Raw genomic sequence first — 17,961 nt, 5'->3', positions numbered from 1 at the left:
AAGGGGAGTGGCCTAAGGGGGCGTGGTCTAATGATCGGGGGAGTGGTCAACATCGACCAATGAAAGAGGATATCCCTACTGAGTACAATGGAACAACCCGCAAGTCTCTACGACAAACGGTTCAAGAGATACACTGAGGGGTGTGGCCTAAGGGGGCGTGGTCTAATGATCGGTGGGGGGTGGTCAACATCGACCAATGAAAGAGGATATCCCTACCGAGTACAATGGAACAACCCGCAAGTCTCTACGACAAACGGTTCAAGAGATACACTAAGGGGTGTGGCCTAAGGGGGCGTGGTCTAAGGATCGGGGGAGTGGTCAACATCGACCAATGAAAGGTGGTCAACATCGACCAATGAAAGAGGATATCCCTACAGAGTACAATGACACAACCCGCAAGACAGAGGGCGCTGTCAAGCAATTCAGTACTGCTACACAGAGGGGCAATGAAGGGTTAAGTCCAGGGGAGGTCATTGGCAGGTCAGCTGAGCCATGAGCCATGAGCCTCACAGCTGTTAGGCTGATGCAATCATGCATCAGGTGATGCAATCACGAATGACTTTACATTTTCACTTTGAATGTATTCCAATGGGGGCAGATGCATGACTGCATTGTCACGATGATTAAAAGCAAACGATAAGAGATGAAGCGTTGTGACTCGCACATGAGCACTTCAAGGGGTATGTGAAGGGTTGTGTGCGATATTGTGGCATTCCGTCGACAATTGTGGCCCTGGTGGCGATCGGAACAGAAGGGGGAAAAAGCTCAAAAATCATCGTATTTCTAGAGTGGGAATACATTGGTGTCTATGGGGAGGAGAACCTTCAAACAAATGGTCATCAGTTGAGATAGAAATGTCCAATGTTATTTTTCTTTTGTGAGCGAACATACAGCCGTGTCAGCGTTTTGATGTGTTTTTTTTTTTCTACGTCCAAAATTGAGATCACTCTCGCAATTTACCCAAGGTAGTGGAAAAAAATTATTTCAATTCCACCACTCTAACTTGCAATGCATTTCCAATGGGACCGAAATGTTCCCGTTTAAAGTCGATTCGTAGCCAAACGGTGCGGTGAAACTTTCCGAGTTTGAATAGCGCTGTTGCCATAGGCGAACGCTCTGGCAAGAGTAGTGTTTGCAAAATCGGTGGAATAAAGAATAGTATAGATTACTATAGTGTGGGTGGCAACCTGGCTTCGCCAGCTCACCCACACTAATAATAATAATAACGTTATTTATATAGCACTTTTCATACAGAAGTTGCCGTTCAAAGTGCTTCACAACAGTAAAAAATACAGGCATAAGCGAGCATGAAAAAGATAGAGGTAGCAAGGTGAGGTTAATCACAGAGTTTCACATTAGGATCTAGCATCGCAATAGGCCTCTCTGTTTACAGTTTCATTCAGTAATGCAAATAATAAAAATAGAATCGACAGAGTAAAAAAATTGTGGTTTGATTCAGTTTAAAAGTAGGCAACATTTTTTTTAAATAGAACGGACCTAAAATAGTTCCAACATACAACAGGGTATCTAACATACAACAGGGTATCTAACATACAACAGAGCAGTGCATCAGTTTTGAATTACAACAGAGCTCTTAAAATTACAGTGCATAGGAGGTAGTGAGATCAAATTGGCATAGAACTGACACATGAATTTGATAGGAAGTGTATAAAAGTAGGCAGGGTAAGGCTAATAGTCCTGGAGATAAACGACAGCCGACGAGGGAGGCTTGATTGACTAGTTTTTCACTGTCAATACCGAATACTCAGATCCCTTACTTTTAACTGAACAGAATAGTTCGGGCCTAGTTTAGCACAAACAAATGGAGGCGGATATGGACTATTAGCTTAAAACTCCACGAGAGATTTTGGCCAACAGCTAGGCTAGCTGGTCCGTATCCGTTTCCATTCATTTGTGCTAAGCTAGGCTAACATGCAGCCAGATAGCTTTCTACTGAACACACAGAGAGGAAACTGGTATCTATCTTCTCGTCTGACTGTGGAGAAGATGTCGGTGTGCTCCTTCAATACTGTTCTTGAACCACCCCCTCCGATTCCCAGAGAACTACCTATTTGACAGATAGAAAGTGTAAACGTTTTTTAAGCGGTCACCTCGAGGTCCTCGATGTGACTGTCGGGGCTCCGGTCCGTCTCCAGAGGCTCGCTGAGCTTGGCCTCCATGGCCTCCATCTTGGAAGAGATGGACTGCAGGGAACCCTGGTAGTGCTGCTGCTTCTCCAGAGCCTCGTAGAGAGACCGCTGCTTCTCACTGATCTGGTGGAGGAGAGGACAGTGATGTCATAATGATGATGTCATACAGCCTGTTGTAGAGAGACTCTGCTTCTCACTGATCTGGTGGAGGAGAGGACAGTGATGTCATAATGATGATGTCATACAGCCTGTTGTAGAGAGACTCTGCTTCTCACTGATCTGGTGGAGGAGAGGACAGTGATGTCATAATGATGATGTCATACAGCCTGTTGTAGAGAGACTCTGCTTCTCACTGATCTGGTGGAGGAGAGGACAGTGATGTCATAATGATGATGATGTACGGCCTGTTGTAGAGAGACTCTGCTTCTCACTGATCTGGTGGAGGAGAGGACAGTGATGTCATAATGATGATGTCATACAGCCTGTTGTAGAGAGACTCTGCTTCTCACTGATCTGGTGGAGGAGAGGACAGTGATGTCTAATGATGATGTCATACAGCCTGTTGTACAGCTGAATAGATTGATTGATTTTCTGTTATGATTTTTCTTTTCTTCTCACAATAAATCACTTTTGTAATTATCTTTTAATTGTTATTTTTTTGATAATTTTATATTGTTCGAAATAAACTATTCATTCATTCAGATTGATTGCCTTTCTTTTCTTTTCATGTCCCAACCCTCGTGGGTTTATACAGTAAGACACCAAAACTACAGTTGTAGTGGTCAACTATTTCATTACATTTCATTTCATTACAGAATTACAGATTATTATACAGCTCGGCAAAGGGAACCGCTCCCGCCCACCTCCGGTCAATGGTCTCCAACTACACACCCTCAAGACCCCTACGCTCTGCATCTTCTGGCCGCCTCAGACCTACTCCTATCCGAGCTCCGGGAGGGTCATCATCTCAGTCCTTGCCCCACAATGGTGGAATGAACTACCCACCCCAGTTAGGACAGCCGAAACCCGTCCAATCTTTCGCCCTCGACTAAAGACGCACTTCTTCAACTATTATCTAAAAAAAAAAAAAAAAAATCTAACCCTAACTAACCTTACTGTCATGCACTTGTCCTAATAAACTAACCTACACTGTAGCACTCAACACTTTGATGAACATTGTTGCTCAGCTGATAGATATGTGCCCTTCCTGATGACTTGTCGTACAGAACTTGTAAGTCGCTTTGGATAAAAGCGTTCAGCTAAATGACTAAATTACTAAATGTAAATGTAAATTAATGGGGGCTTGGGGCTAAAACGCCCTCGAAATCATTTAAGGGGGGCAAGAAATGCCCTTGATCGTTTCATTAAAGGTTTTCATGTCACAGAAATATCAGGAGGCATTAACATACAATTATAAAACACTGTAAAAAAAACATACTACAATTAATTTAACGGATTAGTGAAAAACGTGGTTCAATAAATGTGTGATTAAATGCCGACCTTAACACATTGAGTGCCAGCAGGGGGCGCACTATTTATCGCTTGAATGCCTGCCTTTTTGGACTGATTTTCCAATATTTCATGATTTTCGCGGAGCTATTTCTATATTCTATATTATGGCTATGTGTCTAATACGCCCGTCGCTTATCAATTACTTGCTTGCAGTCAACATGTATGAAACGGATTGTTTTTTCATCTGTACATTTCCGTTTTATACCGTTTTGAAAAACTGTAGTTTTTGTAAATTACTCGAAAAAAATAAAGATTCCGTGAATAGCTCTTTAGTGGAATACACACAACACGTTGTCATTTTCCGGCTGATTTATGAATAGTTTTCAAATAAACGCTAGATTATCGATAGTATATGTGTACTTATGCACGCTAGAGAAGCGGGCTGAAAAATCGATAATCTCTGACCTGGTCAGCGCTAACGTCATACACGCACACACATACACACATATGGGACACGTTGCGAAATATGTGAAAAAAACATCTGATTACCCTAAAACTGGTAACATAGATTCCTTACCTCACATCAGATGTTCTGCAAAAAGATTATTCCAATTCCTGATCGCCATTCCAAATATCGATCGCGTTTATTGATCCAACGTTAGGTACTCGAAACAGATAATCCATGCTGCTCTGAGGGTCCACAATGAATCCGATCGTCTCCGGATACATGCCTGAGAAGTAAAATGTGGAATCCAGAGTTTTTTTTTCTCATCCATTTCCATTGAATCCAATGGGTGCATTACCATCCGGGAGACGATAGGGGGCGGTATTTTCCCTGTTCGAGCTCATAGACAGTCCCAATGATAACGTGAGGCTAGATTGATGAAAAATGAATGGATATCGCTAATAAAAGCAATAGCGATTAAATAACAAGATTTCTCGTCATTGGCACTCAACGCATGGCATGAAATAACAAGATTTCTCGTGGTTGGCACTCAAAGTGTTAAGGTACATGCTGTCCAGAGGCAATTACAACTATCCAAACCAATGACAGTAATTGTTTTTGGGATTGCTTGAGATTATGAAAAAGCATGGGGCTGGGGGATTTATAATAGAGGATTCTGATTAAATTTTTTTTTAGATCATTAATAGTTAATATTAATATTAAAGGGGAACTATCTTATAAATGGCCTTTTTAAGTGTTTAGCATTGTTTCCTAGCTATGTGAACTTATATTAATATGATCTATGTCTCAAAATTCTCATATTGGCGCATTCTTCCAATTCTCCTCTCACAATATTCACCCTCACTGAACTGAGTCATTTGAAAATGTGTGCAATATGTGATGTCAGAGAGACACCGCTGCATGTTAATGTTGAGATAGAAGATGAGCTGCACACAGTGGCTGGACCGGACCTGCAGCCCAGGCTCATGTTAATGTGGAGATAGAAGATGAGCTGCACACAGTGGCTGGACCGGACCTGCAGCCCAGGCTCATGTTAATGTTGAGATAGAAGATGAGCTGCACACAGTGGCTGGACCGGACCTGCAGCCCAGGCTCATGTTAATGTTGAGATAGAAGATGAGCTGCACACAGTGGCTGGACCGGACCTGCAGCCCAGGCTCATGTTAATGTTGAGATAGAAGATGAGCTGCACACAGTGGCTGGACCGGACCTGCAGCCCAGGCTCATGTTAATGTTGAGATAGAAGATGAGCTGCACACAGTGGCTGGACCGGACCTGCAGCCCAGGCTCATGTTAATGTTGAGATAGAAGATGAGCTGCACACAGTGGCTGGACCGGACCTGCAGCCCAGGCTCATGTTAATGTTGAGATAGAAGATGAGCTGCACACAGTGGCTGGACCGGACCTGCAGCCCAGGCTCATGTTAATGTTGAGATAGAAGATGAGCTGCACACAGTGGCTGGACCGGACCTGCAGCCCAGGCTCATGTTAATGTTGAGATAGAAGATGAGCTGCACACAGTGGCTGGACCGGACCTGCAGCCCAGGCTCATGTTAATGTTGAGATAGAAGATGAGCTGCACACAGTGGCTGGACCGGACCTGCAGCCCAGGCTCATGTTAATGTTGAGATAGAAGATGAGCTGCACACAGTGGCTGGACCGGACCTGCAGCCCAGGCTCATGTTAATGTTGAGATAGAAGATGAGCTGCACACAGTGGCTGGACCGGACCTGCAGCCCAGGCTCATGTTAATGTTGAGATAGAAGATGAGCTGCACACAGTGGCTGGACCGGACCTGCAGCCCAGGCTCATGTTAATGTTGAGATAGAAGATGAGCTGCACACAGTGGCTGGACCGGACCTGCAGCCCAGGCTCATGTTAATGTTGAGATAGAAGATGAGCTGCACACAGTGGCTGGACCGGACCTGCAGCCCAGGCTCATGTTAATGTTGAGATAGAAGATGAGCTGCACACAGTGGCTGGACCGGACCTGCAGCCCAGGCTCATGTTAATGTTGAGATAGAAGATGAGCTGCACACAGTGGCTGGACCGGACCTGCAGCCCAGGCTCATGTTAATGTTGAGATAGAAGATGAGCTGCACACAGTGGCTGGACCGGACCTGCAGCCCAGGCTCATGTTAATGTTGAGATAGAAGATGAGCTGCACACAGTGGCTGGACCGGACCTGCAGCCCAGGCTCATGTTAATGTTGAGATAGAAGATGAGCTGCACACAGTGGCTGGACCGGACCTGCAGCCCAGGCTCATGTTAATGTTGAGATAGAAGATGAGCTGCACACAGTGGCTGGACCGGACCTGCAGCCCAGGCTCAAAACGGCTCGAGATCTTGAGGTAGAAAAATGCTGTTTTTGAGGACTTGATTAGAAATACAAAACAATGAATTAAAAAAATATATATATTACAGAGGTGTTCCATAGACTCACAGGAATTGTGTAAAAGTGCCCAAATAGTGAAAGAAATAGTAAAATAGTTCCCCTTTAATATTTTATTAAGTTATAAGGATGTTTAATATAAAAAGAATTCATCATAACATTTCAGTGCCCCCGAAATGCAAAAGAATGCCTCCAAAAATCAATTAAGAAAAATATTATCTTAGTGTTTTTGGATGTGTGATTATGTGCAAAGTGCCCCTTTCATTTTGAACCCTGGCTCAATAATAAACAATAATCGATAATCCACAAAGCCTGGAGGTCTGGTGGTTTACACACATACCACGTTCTTTAAGGTCTCCCAGGAGCAGGTCACACATACCACGTTCTTTAAGGTCTCCCAGGAGCAGGTCACACATACCACGTTCTTTAAGGTCTCCCAGGAGCAGGTCACACATACCACGTTCTTTAAGGTCTCCCAGGAGCAGGTCACACATACCACGTTCTTTAAGGTCTCCCAGGAGCAGGTCACACATACCACGTTCTTTAAGGTCTCCCAGGAGCAGGTCACACATACCACGTTCTTTAAGGTCTCCCAGGAGCAGGTCACACATACCACGTTCTTTAAGGTCTCCCAGGAGCAGGTCACACATACCACGTTCTTTAAGGTCTCCCAGGAGCAGGTCACACATACCACATTCTTTAAGGTCTCCCAGGAGCTCTGCAGGCCACACATACCACGTTCTTTAAGGTCTCCCAGGAGCGCTGCACGTCACACATACCACATTCTTTAAGGTCTCCCAGGAGCAGGTCACACATACCACGTTCTTTAAGGTCTCCCAGGAGCAGGTCACACATACCACGTTCTTTAAGGTCTCCCAGGAGCAGGTCACACATACCACGTTCTTTAAGGTCTCCCAGGAGCAGGTCACACATACCACGTTCTTTAAGGTCTCCCAGGAGCAGGTCACACATACCACGTTCTTTAAGGTCTCCCAGGAGCAGGTCACACATACCACGTTCTTTAAGGTCTCCCAGGAGCAGGTCACACATACCACGTTCTTTAAGGTCTCCCAGGAGCGCTGCAGGTCGTCCAGGTGAGCCACGGACTCAAACGTCGGGTCGTACAGCTCCTGAAGAGGAGCCCTGGTGAGCGTCCCCCGCCCGGCCTGGAGAAAACACAGCAAAGTCAACACAACGCAAGGAGCTGATTTCATTCAGCCCACACATCGATGTTAGTATTAGTTCGTCTGACATTCATCAGTCAGAAAATGGAGGGAAAACAGATAGAAGGTTCTGGTTGGTTGGTTTTTGAATCAGGGTATCTGCAGGTTTCAACAAGTTCAATTTAAGACTGTTTAAAGGAACACGCCACCATTTTGGGAAATTAGCTTCTCCAGAGAGAGACAAGAAGGTAGATACCAGTTTCCTCTCTGTGCGTTCAGTAGAAAGCTATCTGGCTGCATGTTAGCCTAGCTTAGCACAATGAATGGAAGTGTTCTTTATTTGAATTGTTTTAACTTTTATTTATAGCATTTTCAGCTTTTTCTGGCCACGCAGGACCGATAGAGGGAGAACGGGAGGAGAGGCAGGGAAGACATGCGGCAAATGGTCGCCGGGACTGGGAAACGAACCCGGGACGACCGCTTCGCGACTCAGCGCGCTATGTGGTGTGCTACTGGAGCACCCCGGAAGTGTTCTTTTAAGACCACTTAGAGCAAAATGTATACCAAATTTCACGACCATACTAGTAAAAAAAAATTATAAAACATATAGCGACAATGAACTGGCGGCTGCACTTGCGTGCCGATACAAGCTGTAATTCTTGCGCGTTCCATACAAGATCTCGCCAGACGCACCAAGCTCCTGGTAGCCCCGCAAAAACAACGACTTGTATATAAAAACATCTCATATATTCAATAATTACATTTAAGAGTTTTTAATACCTTTTAGGCCTTAAATTGAGAATTATGAAATTAAGACTTTTTAATACCCCGCAGATACCCTGTAATTGTGCGTTTGCAGAACTTTTCCGTCCGCCAAACCTCCTCAGCGGAATATCATTCAAAAACAGATGTGGAATGGACAGACACAGTCAGTGGATCAATGTGGCCAACAGGATTGATCGGCGACGGATCAATTACAAGCGAAATTACGCCGCAACATTTGCGAATGGTTCCGTAGCACCGCAGAGCGGGGGGTTAGGGTTAGGGTTAGGGTTAGGGTTAGGGTGCAGAGCGGGGGGAGAAGAGGAGGCGGAGTAATACCTTGTTAACAGAGGCTTCAGTGTGAGTGACGGGAGAGGGGGTGCGACAGACAGGAGGAGAGGAGATCTCGCTGTTAGTGCCCTCCTCCCCCGACTCCTCGGTGACGGGAGAGAGGAGGGTGTGACAGCGGCCCGCCGTCATCTGACAGCGCCACCCAGAGGACATCCAGAGGAAGGTGAGACAGAGGGGACAGACAGAGGAAGGTGAGACAGAGGGGACAGACAGAGGAAGGTGAGACAGACAGAGAGGACATTCAGAGGAAGGTGAGACAGAGAGGACAGACAGAGGAAGGTTGTTTTACAAAACAACAAAAAAGACACATAATAATAATAATTGTTAGACTAGAAGTCTTTATTTTAGTGCTGTCAGGCGATTAAAAAAATGTATCTAATTAATTACAGGATTTGTAATTAATTAATCTAATTAATCACATTTTAATCACATAACCATTTTATGCCTGATATTCTATATTCTATAATCATATTTCAAATTGCATGTTGATGGCAGAATTCAGTACTGTATCTACAAAACCTTCTGTTTAATCATCTTCCATCTATTAATTTGCTTAGATTTTTCAGGTCTGGTCAATTTGAGCATGGTGTTATTCACAGTCAAAGATACATTTAATTTTTTTTAAATATAATTGATATTCTCCTTTGGTTCATTACAATTTACTCAAGCCTAGTAACAGACACACTATTTCTGACACTGATCCATATATGTCCCTAGATTCAGATACCAAGAACATGCAAATGGACCATTAAAAAAAAAAATATATATTATTCTACGTCCTTATGGAATCAGTGACATAAAATAAAAAGTAAAAAAAAAAAAAAATGTAAAAGAAAAATATATATATAATTTTTTATTTTTTATTTTTTTATGGATGGAAGAGCCGCACATTGACGGGCAAAGAGCCGCATGCGGCTCGCGAACCGCGGGTTGGCCACCCCTGGTGTAGACTATCACATGCCTCCTCCGATACATGTGGAGTTGCCAGCGCTTCTTTTCACCTGAGAACGTAACGCACGCTACGTTCACGCTATCTCCCCCAGATCCCCTCCCTGCTGAACAGGCGCCCAGACCGACCAGTAGGAGTCACTGTTTGCAATGGCCATGATGCATACCCCCACCAGCTTCCCACCCGCGAACACCAACAATAGTTGTGTTCGTAGGGACGACTGACCGAACCGGAGGTACCGCTGACAGCTGGTTTCGAACCCAGAGTCTCTGCGGTGGTAGGTGAGTGCTTAGTCCACTACGCTACCCAGCCGCACCAGCCATGACACATTCTTATCTTCAGTGAAAGCCCTGTTATGTTACCATGAACCAATGATTCATTACCAGCTTGAATTACCAGGTCCAAAAACCAACACGTTAAGGAGATCTTTTATTTTTAGATCATTGACTCTTTGGAATAACCTGCCTCAAAACCTCTGCTGCATTTACAGTAGATTCACTTTTAAAAATAATCTTAAATTGTATTTAACACTAAGGTTTTTTTTTTTTTTTTTTTTTTTGTTTTTTTTGCTCGCATGTGATTTTAGCCATCTTAATTTTGTTAGCTTCATTATGCAGTGTGTGTTGAGTACTGACTTTTAATCATTTTGTTTTGCAACAATAATTGTTTTTGTATGTTTTTTTGTGTGGACCCCAGGAAGACTGGCTGGTTGCTATGGCACCAGCTAATGGGGATCCTTAATAAAACAGGACTTCTTGGGCGAGGGTTATGGTTAGGGTTGGGGTTAGGGTTAAAGCCCTGTCCTCTTACCATGACGGCCTGCGCGGACGACTTCTTGGGGCGAGGCTCCCCGTCCGTCTCCTCCAGGCCCTCCTCCAGGCCCTCAGGCGGGCCCTCCGTGTCGCTCACCGTCAGCAGCATGGTGGCGTGCTTGGCCTTCACCGCCAGCATCTTGCACTTGGAGTTCAGCGAGGCGATCTGCTCCTGGTAACCTTTGATCTTTTGAGCCAGCTCCTAGTCCAGACGACACGGTCGGCACTTTTTTATTCACAATTTTGGTATCCTCCCTTAAGGGGAAACTTTACTTAAAATATCCTACTGTCCGCATTACTCTTAAGATAGCAATAACAGATCAATGAACAGAGCAATAACGTTGCACAGTTTTAAAAAAATTGATACAAAAAAGCACTGATAGACGAATACAGAACTGAGGAACAATAGATAGCTGCTCTCAGGGAATGTTGTGATTTCTTCAAAACAAAATAAATAATGGTTGTCTTGTTTTTTAACCTTGTTTTGTTCCTTTTTTCCCCTCTCTCTTAGGTAGTAAGATAGTTTTATTTTAAATGTTATGATATTGTAAGAAAGGGCAGGACTAGATAAGTGCATTTGGGTTTTATTTTGGGAGGAAGAAGGAAGAAGGATGGTGGAACAAGCTTCCCACCACAGTCAGGACGGGTTAGGGTTCGGGTTAGGGTTAGGGTTAGGGAGGAAGAAGGATGGTGGAACGAGCTTCCCACCACAGTCAGGACGGCCCAAACCTGACCAAAAACACACCTCTTCCAAACAATATCTGAAATCACCAACATGCACTTTGCTACCTTGCCTATATTACTACCAGTACCAGTACCAGTACCTACTATACTACTCTGCACTCATGTGTGTGTGTGTGTGTGTGTGTGTGTGTGTGTGTGCGTGTGCGTGTGTGCGTGTGTGTGTCTGTTGTGTTGGATCTAATCAGAACCGGACCTCGTGGTGGAGAATCTGCGCCTGCAGCTCCTGGATGTTGTTGGTGGGGATGGGTCGGTCCTGGATGACCCGGTGGGCCTCCTCGATCAGCCCCTGCAGGTCCCGGACCTCCTGCTCGTACTGCTCATGCTGCACCACGGCCTCCTGGGAACAGAACCTCCTCCTCGTTACACGCGACCCCTCAGAATCCTACTGAGCTGCACCGCTGTTTACACCCAGTTCTGTATCGTTAGTGGCTTAGCTTGGCATCACTACTGCACTATCTCGCGTACGTGCACGCGTACTGAATAAACCACAAATGTACCTCTAATACCAGTATTAGTCTGACCACACCCCTCATCAGCTTACCTTCATAAGCAGGTGTGTGGTCACCTGCTCTCCTCCTTCTCGCTTTCACCACAAGGAAGAAGTGCCTCGGTAGATCCCCACACTTGACACCATGATGGAAGAAATTGGATTAGGAACGGCTTGGGAAACAAGGATACGTTGACATCATATCTTTATTTTCTCTCTCACTATTTTCGAGAAAATACGGCGATATTGTCTTCGTACTGGAGTGTCTAGAAGATGATGATCGTTCTAAAAACCCTCCACCGGTTTTCGTATTGGGAGCACGCCGCTGCATGCTTCTCAACTGCAGTTCCTTGCTGTGTTTGTTGGGGTGAAACCTGTCAGGCCACAGCTGAACTGTCGGACGTGCCGCTGTTGTGAGAAGCGGTGCGTTCCAGGTTGGGTGAGTAGTGTTTGCTGGCGGGCTCCACTTGTCTGTTAGTGCTATGGGGGCTACTTGACAAAGTTTATGGAAACCGGCCCCAGGCTAGGGTCCTTTGTTTAGCCGCCTAGGCGACAGAAGGCCTTGGTCTGGAGACCATTATAGTTTTAACTAGTGGGCCGCGACCATTGACACTGGTGATCCCTGTGTGTTCTGGACGAGTGGATTCTCTCTGTCACCGTGTTAAGACCCCATCTTTCATATCCAAATGAGAGTATTCCTTCACGAGGGGATATGTGCATGTAATGTGCGATAGCGGCAGATTCATGTTCGAAGTCAGCTACACAGGCCAGTTGGTACTGTGCTGATTCCGCCGGATGTTCACCGTTGTGAAGCGGTGTTGACGTCTTGTTTTCTCTTTTCTCTTAAAAAGTGAGGAGAGGTTCAGAACGGCGGCCTGTCTGGGTGAGTGTTATGTCATTGTTTACATGTTCATAGCTTACGGTTAGCCAGTCAGCTGTTAACTGCTGCGTTAGCCTGCTGGATCGCTGCATGGCCTGCTTAAGGCCTACTATTAGCCAGTCAGCTGTTAGCTGCGGGGCTAGCATGTCGTGGTCGCTGGGTAAACGTTAGCTTGCTGCTAGGGCCATGGCTGGCGCGGGGTAGCTTAGCTTCTCGCGCGCCGCCGGAGCTCGCTTCTGATCGCCGTTGGCTTGATGCTATTCTGTTGAACGTGCTTTGATTTTAACATGTTTTACACTCTTGACCGCGACGTCATCCTTGACAGGGGATGTTTCGTCGACCCTGCCCTGAGCCTGGACGGGGATTGCGTCAACAAAGAGGGCTGTAGCGACTGGTTGGAGCGGCGACGCTGCCCGGATCGAACAACACAGGTCGGCTGTGTTCTACGGTGTCTTGTGACTGCACTTCGCTGATCTGCGTTCCGGGTAGGTACGGGGTTGGCCAGACCTCATAACACGTCTTCTGGTTTTACTTTGCTAAATGTATTGTGAATAACGGTGTTTTTTCCCAGAACGTGTGTTGTTGCAATACATTTAGGATACGTTGCGGGTTATGTGTGAGCTGTTTTTGTCACTGGCAGTTAGCTTCTCCGTGCAGATCGTGATGTATTGATCTGGTTGTTGTGTGAGGAACATCATGGTGTTTATGTGTACCGTGTACTCACTACTAAGGCAACTAACCTATGAAGCTATGCTTGGTGACAAGTGAGTAAAAGAATGTTCTTTTTCAGACTGTAATGACAATGAACAGTGTGTTCACACATTAACAGGTTTTCCTGTTTTAACTGGCCGTATTGAGGGTAAAATAGGAGGATTGTGTTTTCCCCCCCGGTTCCCTGGGGACTTTATCACCTCCTATCAGACATGTTGTGCATTAATTGTGTCTTTTGTGTGGTAGGGATACGATGTAACTCTTAGCTTGGTTGCTGAGGTTGTGCTAAATCTGCTGGAGAAACTTATTTCCTAAAGGGAAATTGGTTTGGTTGCTGTCATGTGTGCTTAGCAAGGCCTGTGGTCGATACTAATCAAGAATGATGTATTCTCTCATTGTGTAAAAAACGGCGTTCCTCTGTTGAGTGTTTTTGCCATTTTTTGTAGGTGATGATGGGTTGTGTGTGTCATGTGACCTGCAACTGGGTTGTACTGGCCACAGAAGCACATGTGTATGTTGGACCGGGGTTCTTAGAGCCCTCTCTATTCTGTGTTTTTCCTTAGTAAAAATCAGATAGCAGGTTAGCTCATGCGCTGTGTGGAGCTGTGAAACGCTTCATAGAGCTGACTATGACTGTGTCATATTCTCTTTTTGTCGTTACGTCGTATCATGGGTGTGGGGTCGTAAAGGGGTGAACTTGTAACCTTTCCTCTCCCCATTGTTCTGTCGGTCAGGGGTACACCCCCTGTCCTTCAAGGTTCCCGTCACGTGGCGGTTCGGCACGTTACGGGGGGGGGGGGGGGGGGGGAGGGAGTTCCTGGTCCCACGGCCTGGTATATTGGGCGTGTGCACCGCAGGAATTCCCCCGCCATAGAGTACGTCACCGTGCGCGTCTCTGTTGGTAGGACTTCCGTGTGCTGTTCAGGTCCATGTGATGGATCTGTTTTCAGGGGGGGTGGTCAGGGCTCCTCCTCACCAAGCGCCTATTCAGGCCTTCTGTGAGTTCGGACTCCTTCTTCCATGTGAGGAAGCCTCCATCAGAGTACAGAGCCTTCCTCCTCAGATTGTCAAAGTGAGTGGACCCTCTAGAAGGGTCCTTTTCTATTGTATGTATATTCGATTCAATTCGTTTGTTGAGTGTGTATGGGTTCAGTGCCTCTTCCCCGGAGGCCCTAAAACCAGTTTTTTACATGGCTCAAGGTGCAATATATTCTTTTCAATCTGTACAGCTCGCGTGGGAAGTCTCTCTGGGGATCCCCGTCTCTTTCCTATGGGAGGGTGGTGGGATGTAAAAATGTGAACATTTTTTACCCCGGCTGTGTAGACTGGGATACATACTGTTGATGCTTCCTTCTTTCTATTCCAGAAGTGTTGGAGTTAGGGAGTGTCACACCCCTCTTGTCGTTCCCCTGGGCGCCTTGGGGATTCAATGACAGGTCTAAATAGCCTGTTCATTGATGGGGGTGTGTCCCGACGCACGTATAGTGCTAGCTCGCTGTAAACAGGCGATTGGCTGGCACGCCTTGGTTGCTTGTGGTTGAAACAGCGTTTTTATAAAGCAACTGAGATGGGGGTTTTTCCTCTTCCGACGACCACATCCCATGACCTGGGTGGGTTGTCGACGGATTCTCGTTCATGTCTGGGGGATGATGACGGGATGGATCTGAACATATGTAGTGGGGTCTCACGCCCTTGGGGTGGGCCACCAGGCGCGGTTCGTCCGAACGTCTGGGTGGCGCCTTCTTTTCATGTTAAGATCAACACGCATATCTGCCCTTCTCCTGGAGTAGGCATGTCGGCGTGGTTAGGGCACGGGACTGGTTCTGGTCACGCTGGTCCAGATCAGTTGAACCCGTTGTCCGCCGGGGATGCAGATCTGCTGTTCTGGTACCCTGAGGGACTTGGGCTTTTTTCAGGGGGAAAAATGCCAGGTCGGTCTGGGTGTCACAGGGTTAAGCGCTATGGAGACCCTGGTTGGGTATGTTTTTACTCAGCACTGTCGTCATGGCTTACAGCCATGCCATTCTGTACGCGCTCGATCTCGTCGGATCTCGGCCGCTACACAGGTTGGTCCTGGTTAGTACTTGGTTGGGAGACCGCCGGGGAATACCAGGTACGGTGTGCTTAGGGGCTGGTTCTCCATTATTTTTCGCTCCTCTCTCACGCATGGCGAAGAGGGGCCTGTGGGGGTGGTTTTTTGACCTCCTCTGGTGACCCTGTGCTTCCCGTACCGCCAGGCCCGGTCCGAAGTGATGTTTGCGACCCGTAGGCCTGGGTTAACCCTTTTTGGAAACTGGAACACTTGTACTGCGGTATAGCCGGTGTATGCCCGCAGGTGTGTTTTGGAGTTTTTTCTTGAGGGGTTATAGGAACAGCCACCGCATTGGGTAACACCGAGGTGGTTGATTCCCTGGTGTGTTGGGGCAGTGTCAACTCCCGGGTTCACCGTTTGAGGGTGCCCCTGCACGTTCATGACGTCTGCCAATCGTGTCAGCCTTCTCTGCCTCGACCCCTCTGGGTGGGGGTTTTTAAATGGAGGCTTGGTCATGCAACACCGCCAGCTTACGCTCCTTCCGCCGGGGCGGCTGTGTTCAGCTGTCCCCTCTGGCGCCTGTCTCGTCCGCAGTCTCCAGGCTAGGGTTAACAGCCTGTTGCCTGGTTTTTCCCCGGTGCGCTGCCTGCTTCCGTTGGTTAACCTTTTTGTGTGCTTACGGCCATGCTGACTGCCTGTTCTGCAGGGTCAGTGTGCCAGGCGGTGTACTATTGGGGGGACGGGGCCCGCTCGGCTTACGGCCATACCAACCTGAACACGCCCGATCTCGTCCGATCTCGGAAGCTAAGCAGGTTCTGGCCTGGTTAGTACTTGGATGGGATTCCGCCTGGGAATACCAGGTGCAGTAACTGAGGGGCCTTTGTCCGAATACGCTGGCGATGTGGGGGGCGGGGCACTACGTGCCCACCTGGTGGGGTCTTGATGCTGGCATCATGGACTTCTCCGGGCCCCCATTCCAGGGAGTCCAGTCCTTTTGGTGGGTCTGGGTCTTCCTTCGCGCTCCGCTGCTACGGCCTTGCCACGGGGTTGGGTTTGCCCTTGGCCCCGTGATTCTGGGGGCAGTAACGAGGTTGTTCCTCCGTTCGTTCCCGGGTGGCATGCGGGTTGTGCGTGTGTGTAGTCGTGGGGTCAAGCCACGGTCTGCTCACCCTGTGCGTTAAGTTGCTTGAGTGCCTCTTCGCACGGTCGGGTCCGTCGCCTTCCCGTGAAGCCTCTAATAGGGGGGATACCCTCCATTAGGGGGGGTCGGGGGGGCTCGGCCCTCCCTGTTCTGATGGTTTTGGGGGGCTGTCAGCGGGGTGTATTTGTCAGCCAAGTGGCTCCGCTTGGCCTCCCTTGTGCAGTAGTGATGCCAAGCTAAGCCACTAACGATACAGAACGTTAGGTTATGACTATAACCAAGTTCTGTTAGTTAGGGGCGATGCTTGGCATCAGACGGCCGCTGCAGCCCTTGTCCTCACCTTGTGGTGAAAGCTTGGGAAGGAGGAGAGCAGGTGACCACACACCTGCTTATGAAGGTAAGCTGATGAGGGGTGTGGTCAGACTAATACTGGTATTAGAGGTACATTTGTGGTTTATTCAGTACGCGTGCACGTACGCGAGATAGTGCAGTAGTGATGCCAAGCATCGCCCCTAACTAACAGAACTTGGTTATAGTCATAACCTAACGTTAATTATATAGTTTACACCGTTTATTTTTCTTGTATGTTCATTCAGTTAATTATATTGTTTACACCGTTTATTTTTCTTGTATGTTCATTCATTATTGTTTACACCGTTTATTTTTCTTGTATGTTCATTCAGAGTTAATTATATTGTTTACACCGTTTATTTTTCTTGTATGTTCATTCAGAGTTAATTATATTGTTTACACCGTTTATTTTTCTTGTATGTTCATTCAGAGTTAATTATATTGTTTACACCGTTTATTTTTCTTGTATGTTCATTCAGAGTTAATTATATTGTTTACACCGTTTATTTTTATTGTATGTTCATTCAGAGTTAATTATATTGTTTACACCGTTTTTTATGAGCTATTTTCTCTCATATTTTATATATTTATGTATTTCTACTATCTTTCTACTATTACCCTGACCTACTAATACTGCTATGACACCCAAATATCCCAGAGGGGATCAATAAAGGAATATCATATCTTATCTTATCTTATCTTAAAGAGTAACTAAACCCATTGGTCGTTTTGCCATCTGGGTGGTTGATCTGGTCTCACACTCTGCCCCAACCCAATCGGTGACATCAGAATACCTATTTTTTCCTATAGACAATACTTTGAGATATTATACCTCTAAAAAGACACTCTGACATCACAGATTGGAAAACAACAGGATAAATGTCCACGTGTTTAGTTAACTCTTTAACAGTTACATGCTGTAGTAGCCAGTACCAGACATGCTGGCTCAGCCACGCAGCTAACACACTGCAAGCTGTGATGGGATGCTGTTATCGTAGCACAATAATAATAATAATACATTTATTTTATATAGCGCCTTACATAAGGTATCTCAAAGCACTTTACAGACATTGCATTACAGTACATGGACAAACACCGTACATGGACGTTCCCAATGA

At 46.4% G+C, this 17,961-nt stretch overlaps 1 protein-coding gene across 1 annotated transcript in view; it reads right to left on the bottom strand.

Moving 5' to 3' along the window:
* The window catches only part of syne1b (spectrin repeat containing, nuclear envelope 1b), a gene marked incomplete at its 5' end in the record, with an annotated part of 448,744 nt that overhangs the window by 126,550 nt on the left and 304,233 nt on the right, over window positions 1-17,961 (bottom strand). Inside the window, 5 exon segments of the mRNA XM_084310306.1 lie at window positions 2,112-2,273; window positions 7,513-7,626; window positions 8,725-8,865; window positions 10,496-10,699; window positions 11,435-11,578. Of these exon segments, the coding sequence (XP_084166432.1) occupies window positions 2,112-2,273; window positions 7,513-7,626; window positions 8,725-8,865; window positions 10,496-10,699; window positions 11,435-11,578 (765 nt within the window).

The sequence above is a fragment of the Notolepis coatsorum genome, assembly GCF_963971535.1.
Source record: "Notolepis coatsorum genome assembly, chromosome: 3".
Taxonomy (NCBI): Eukaryota; Metazoa; Chordata; class Actinopteri; order Aulopiformes; family Paralepididae; genus Notolepis; species Notolepis coatsorum.
This window is presented reverse-complemented; position numbering and strand designations above follow the sequence as displayed.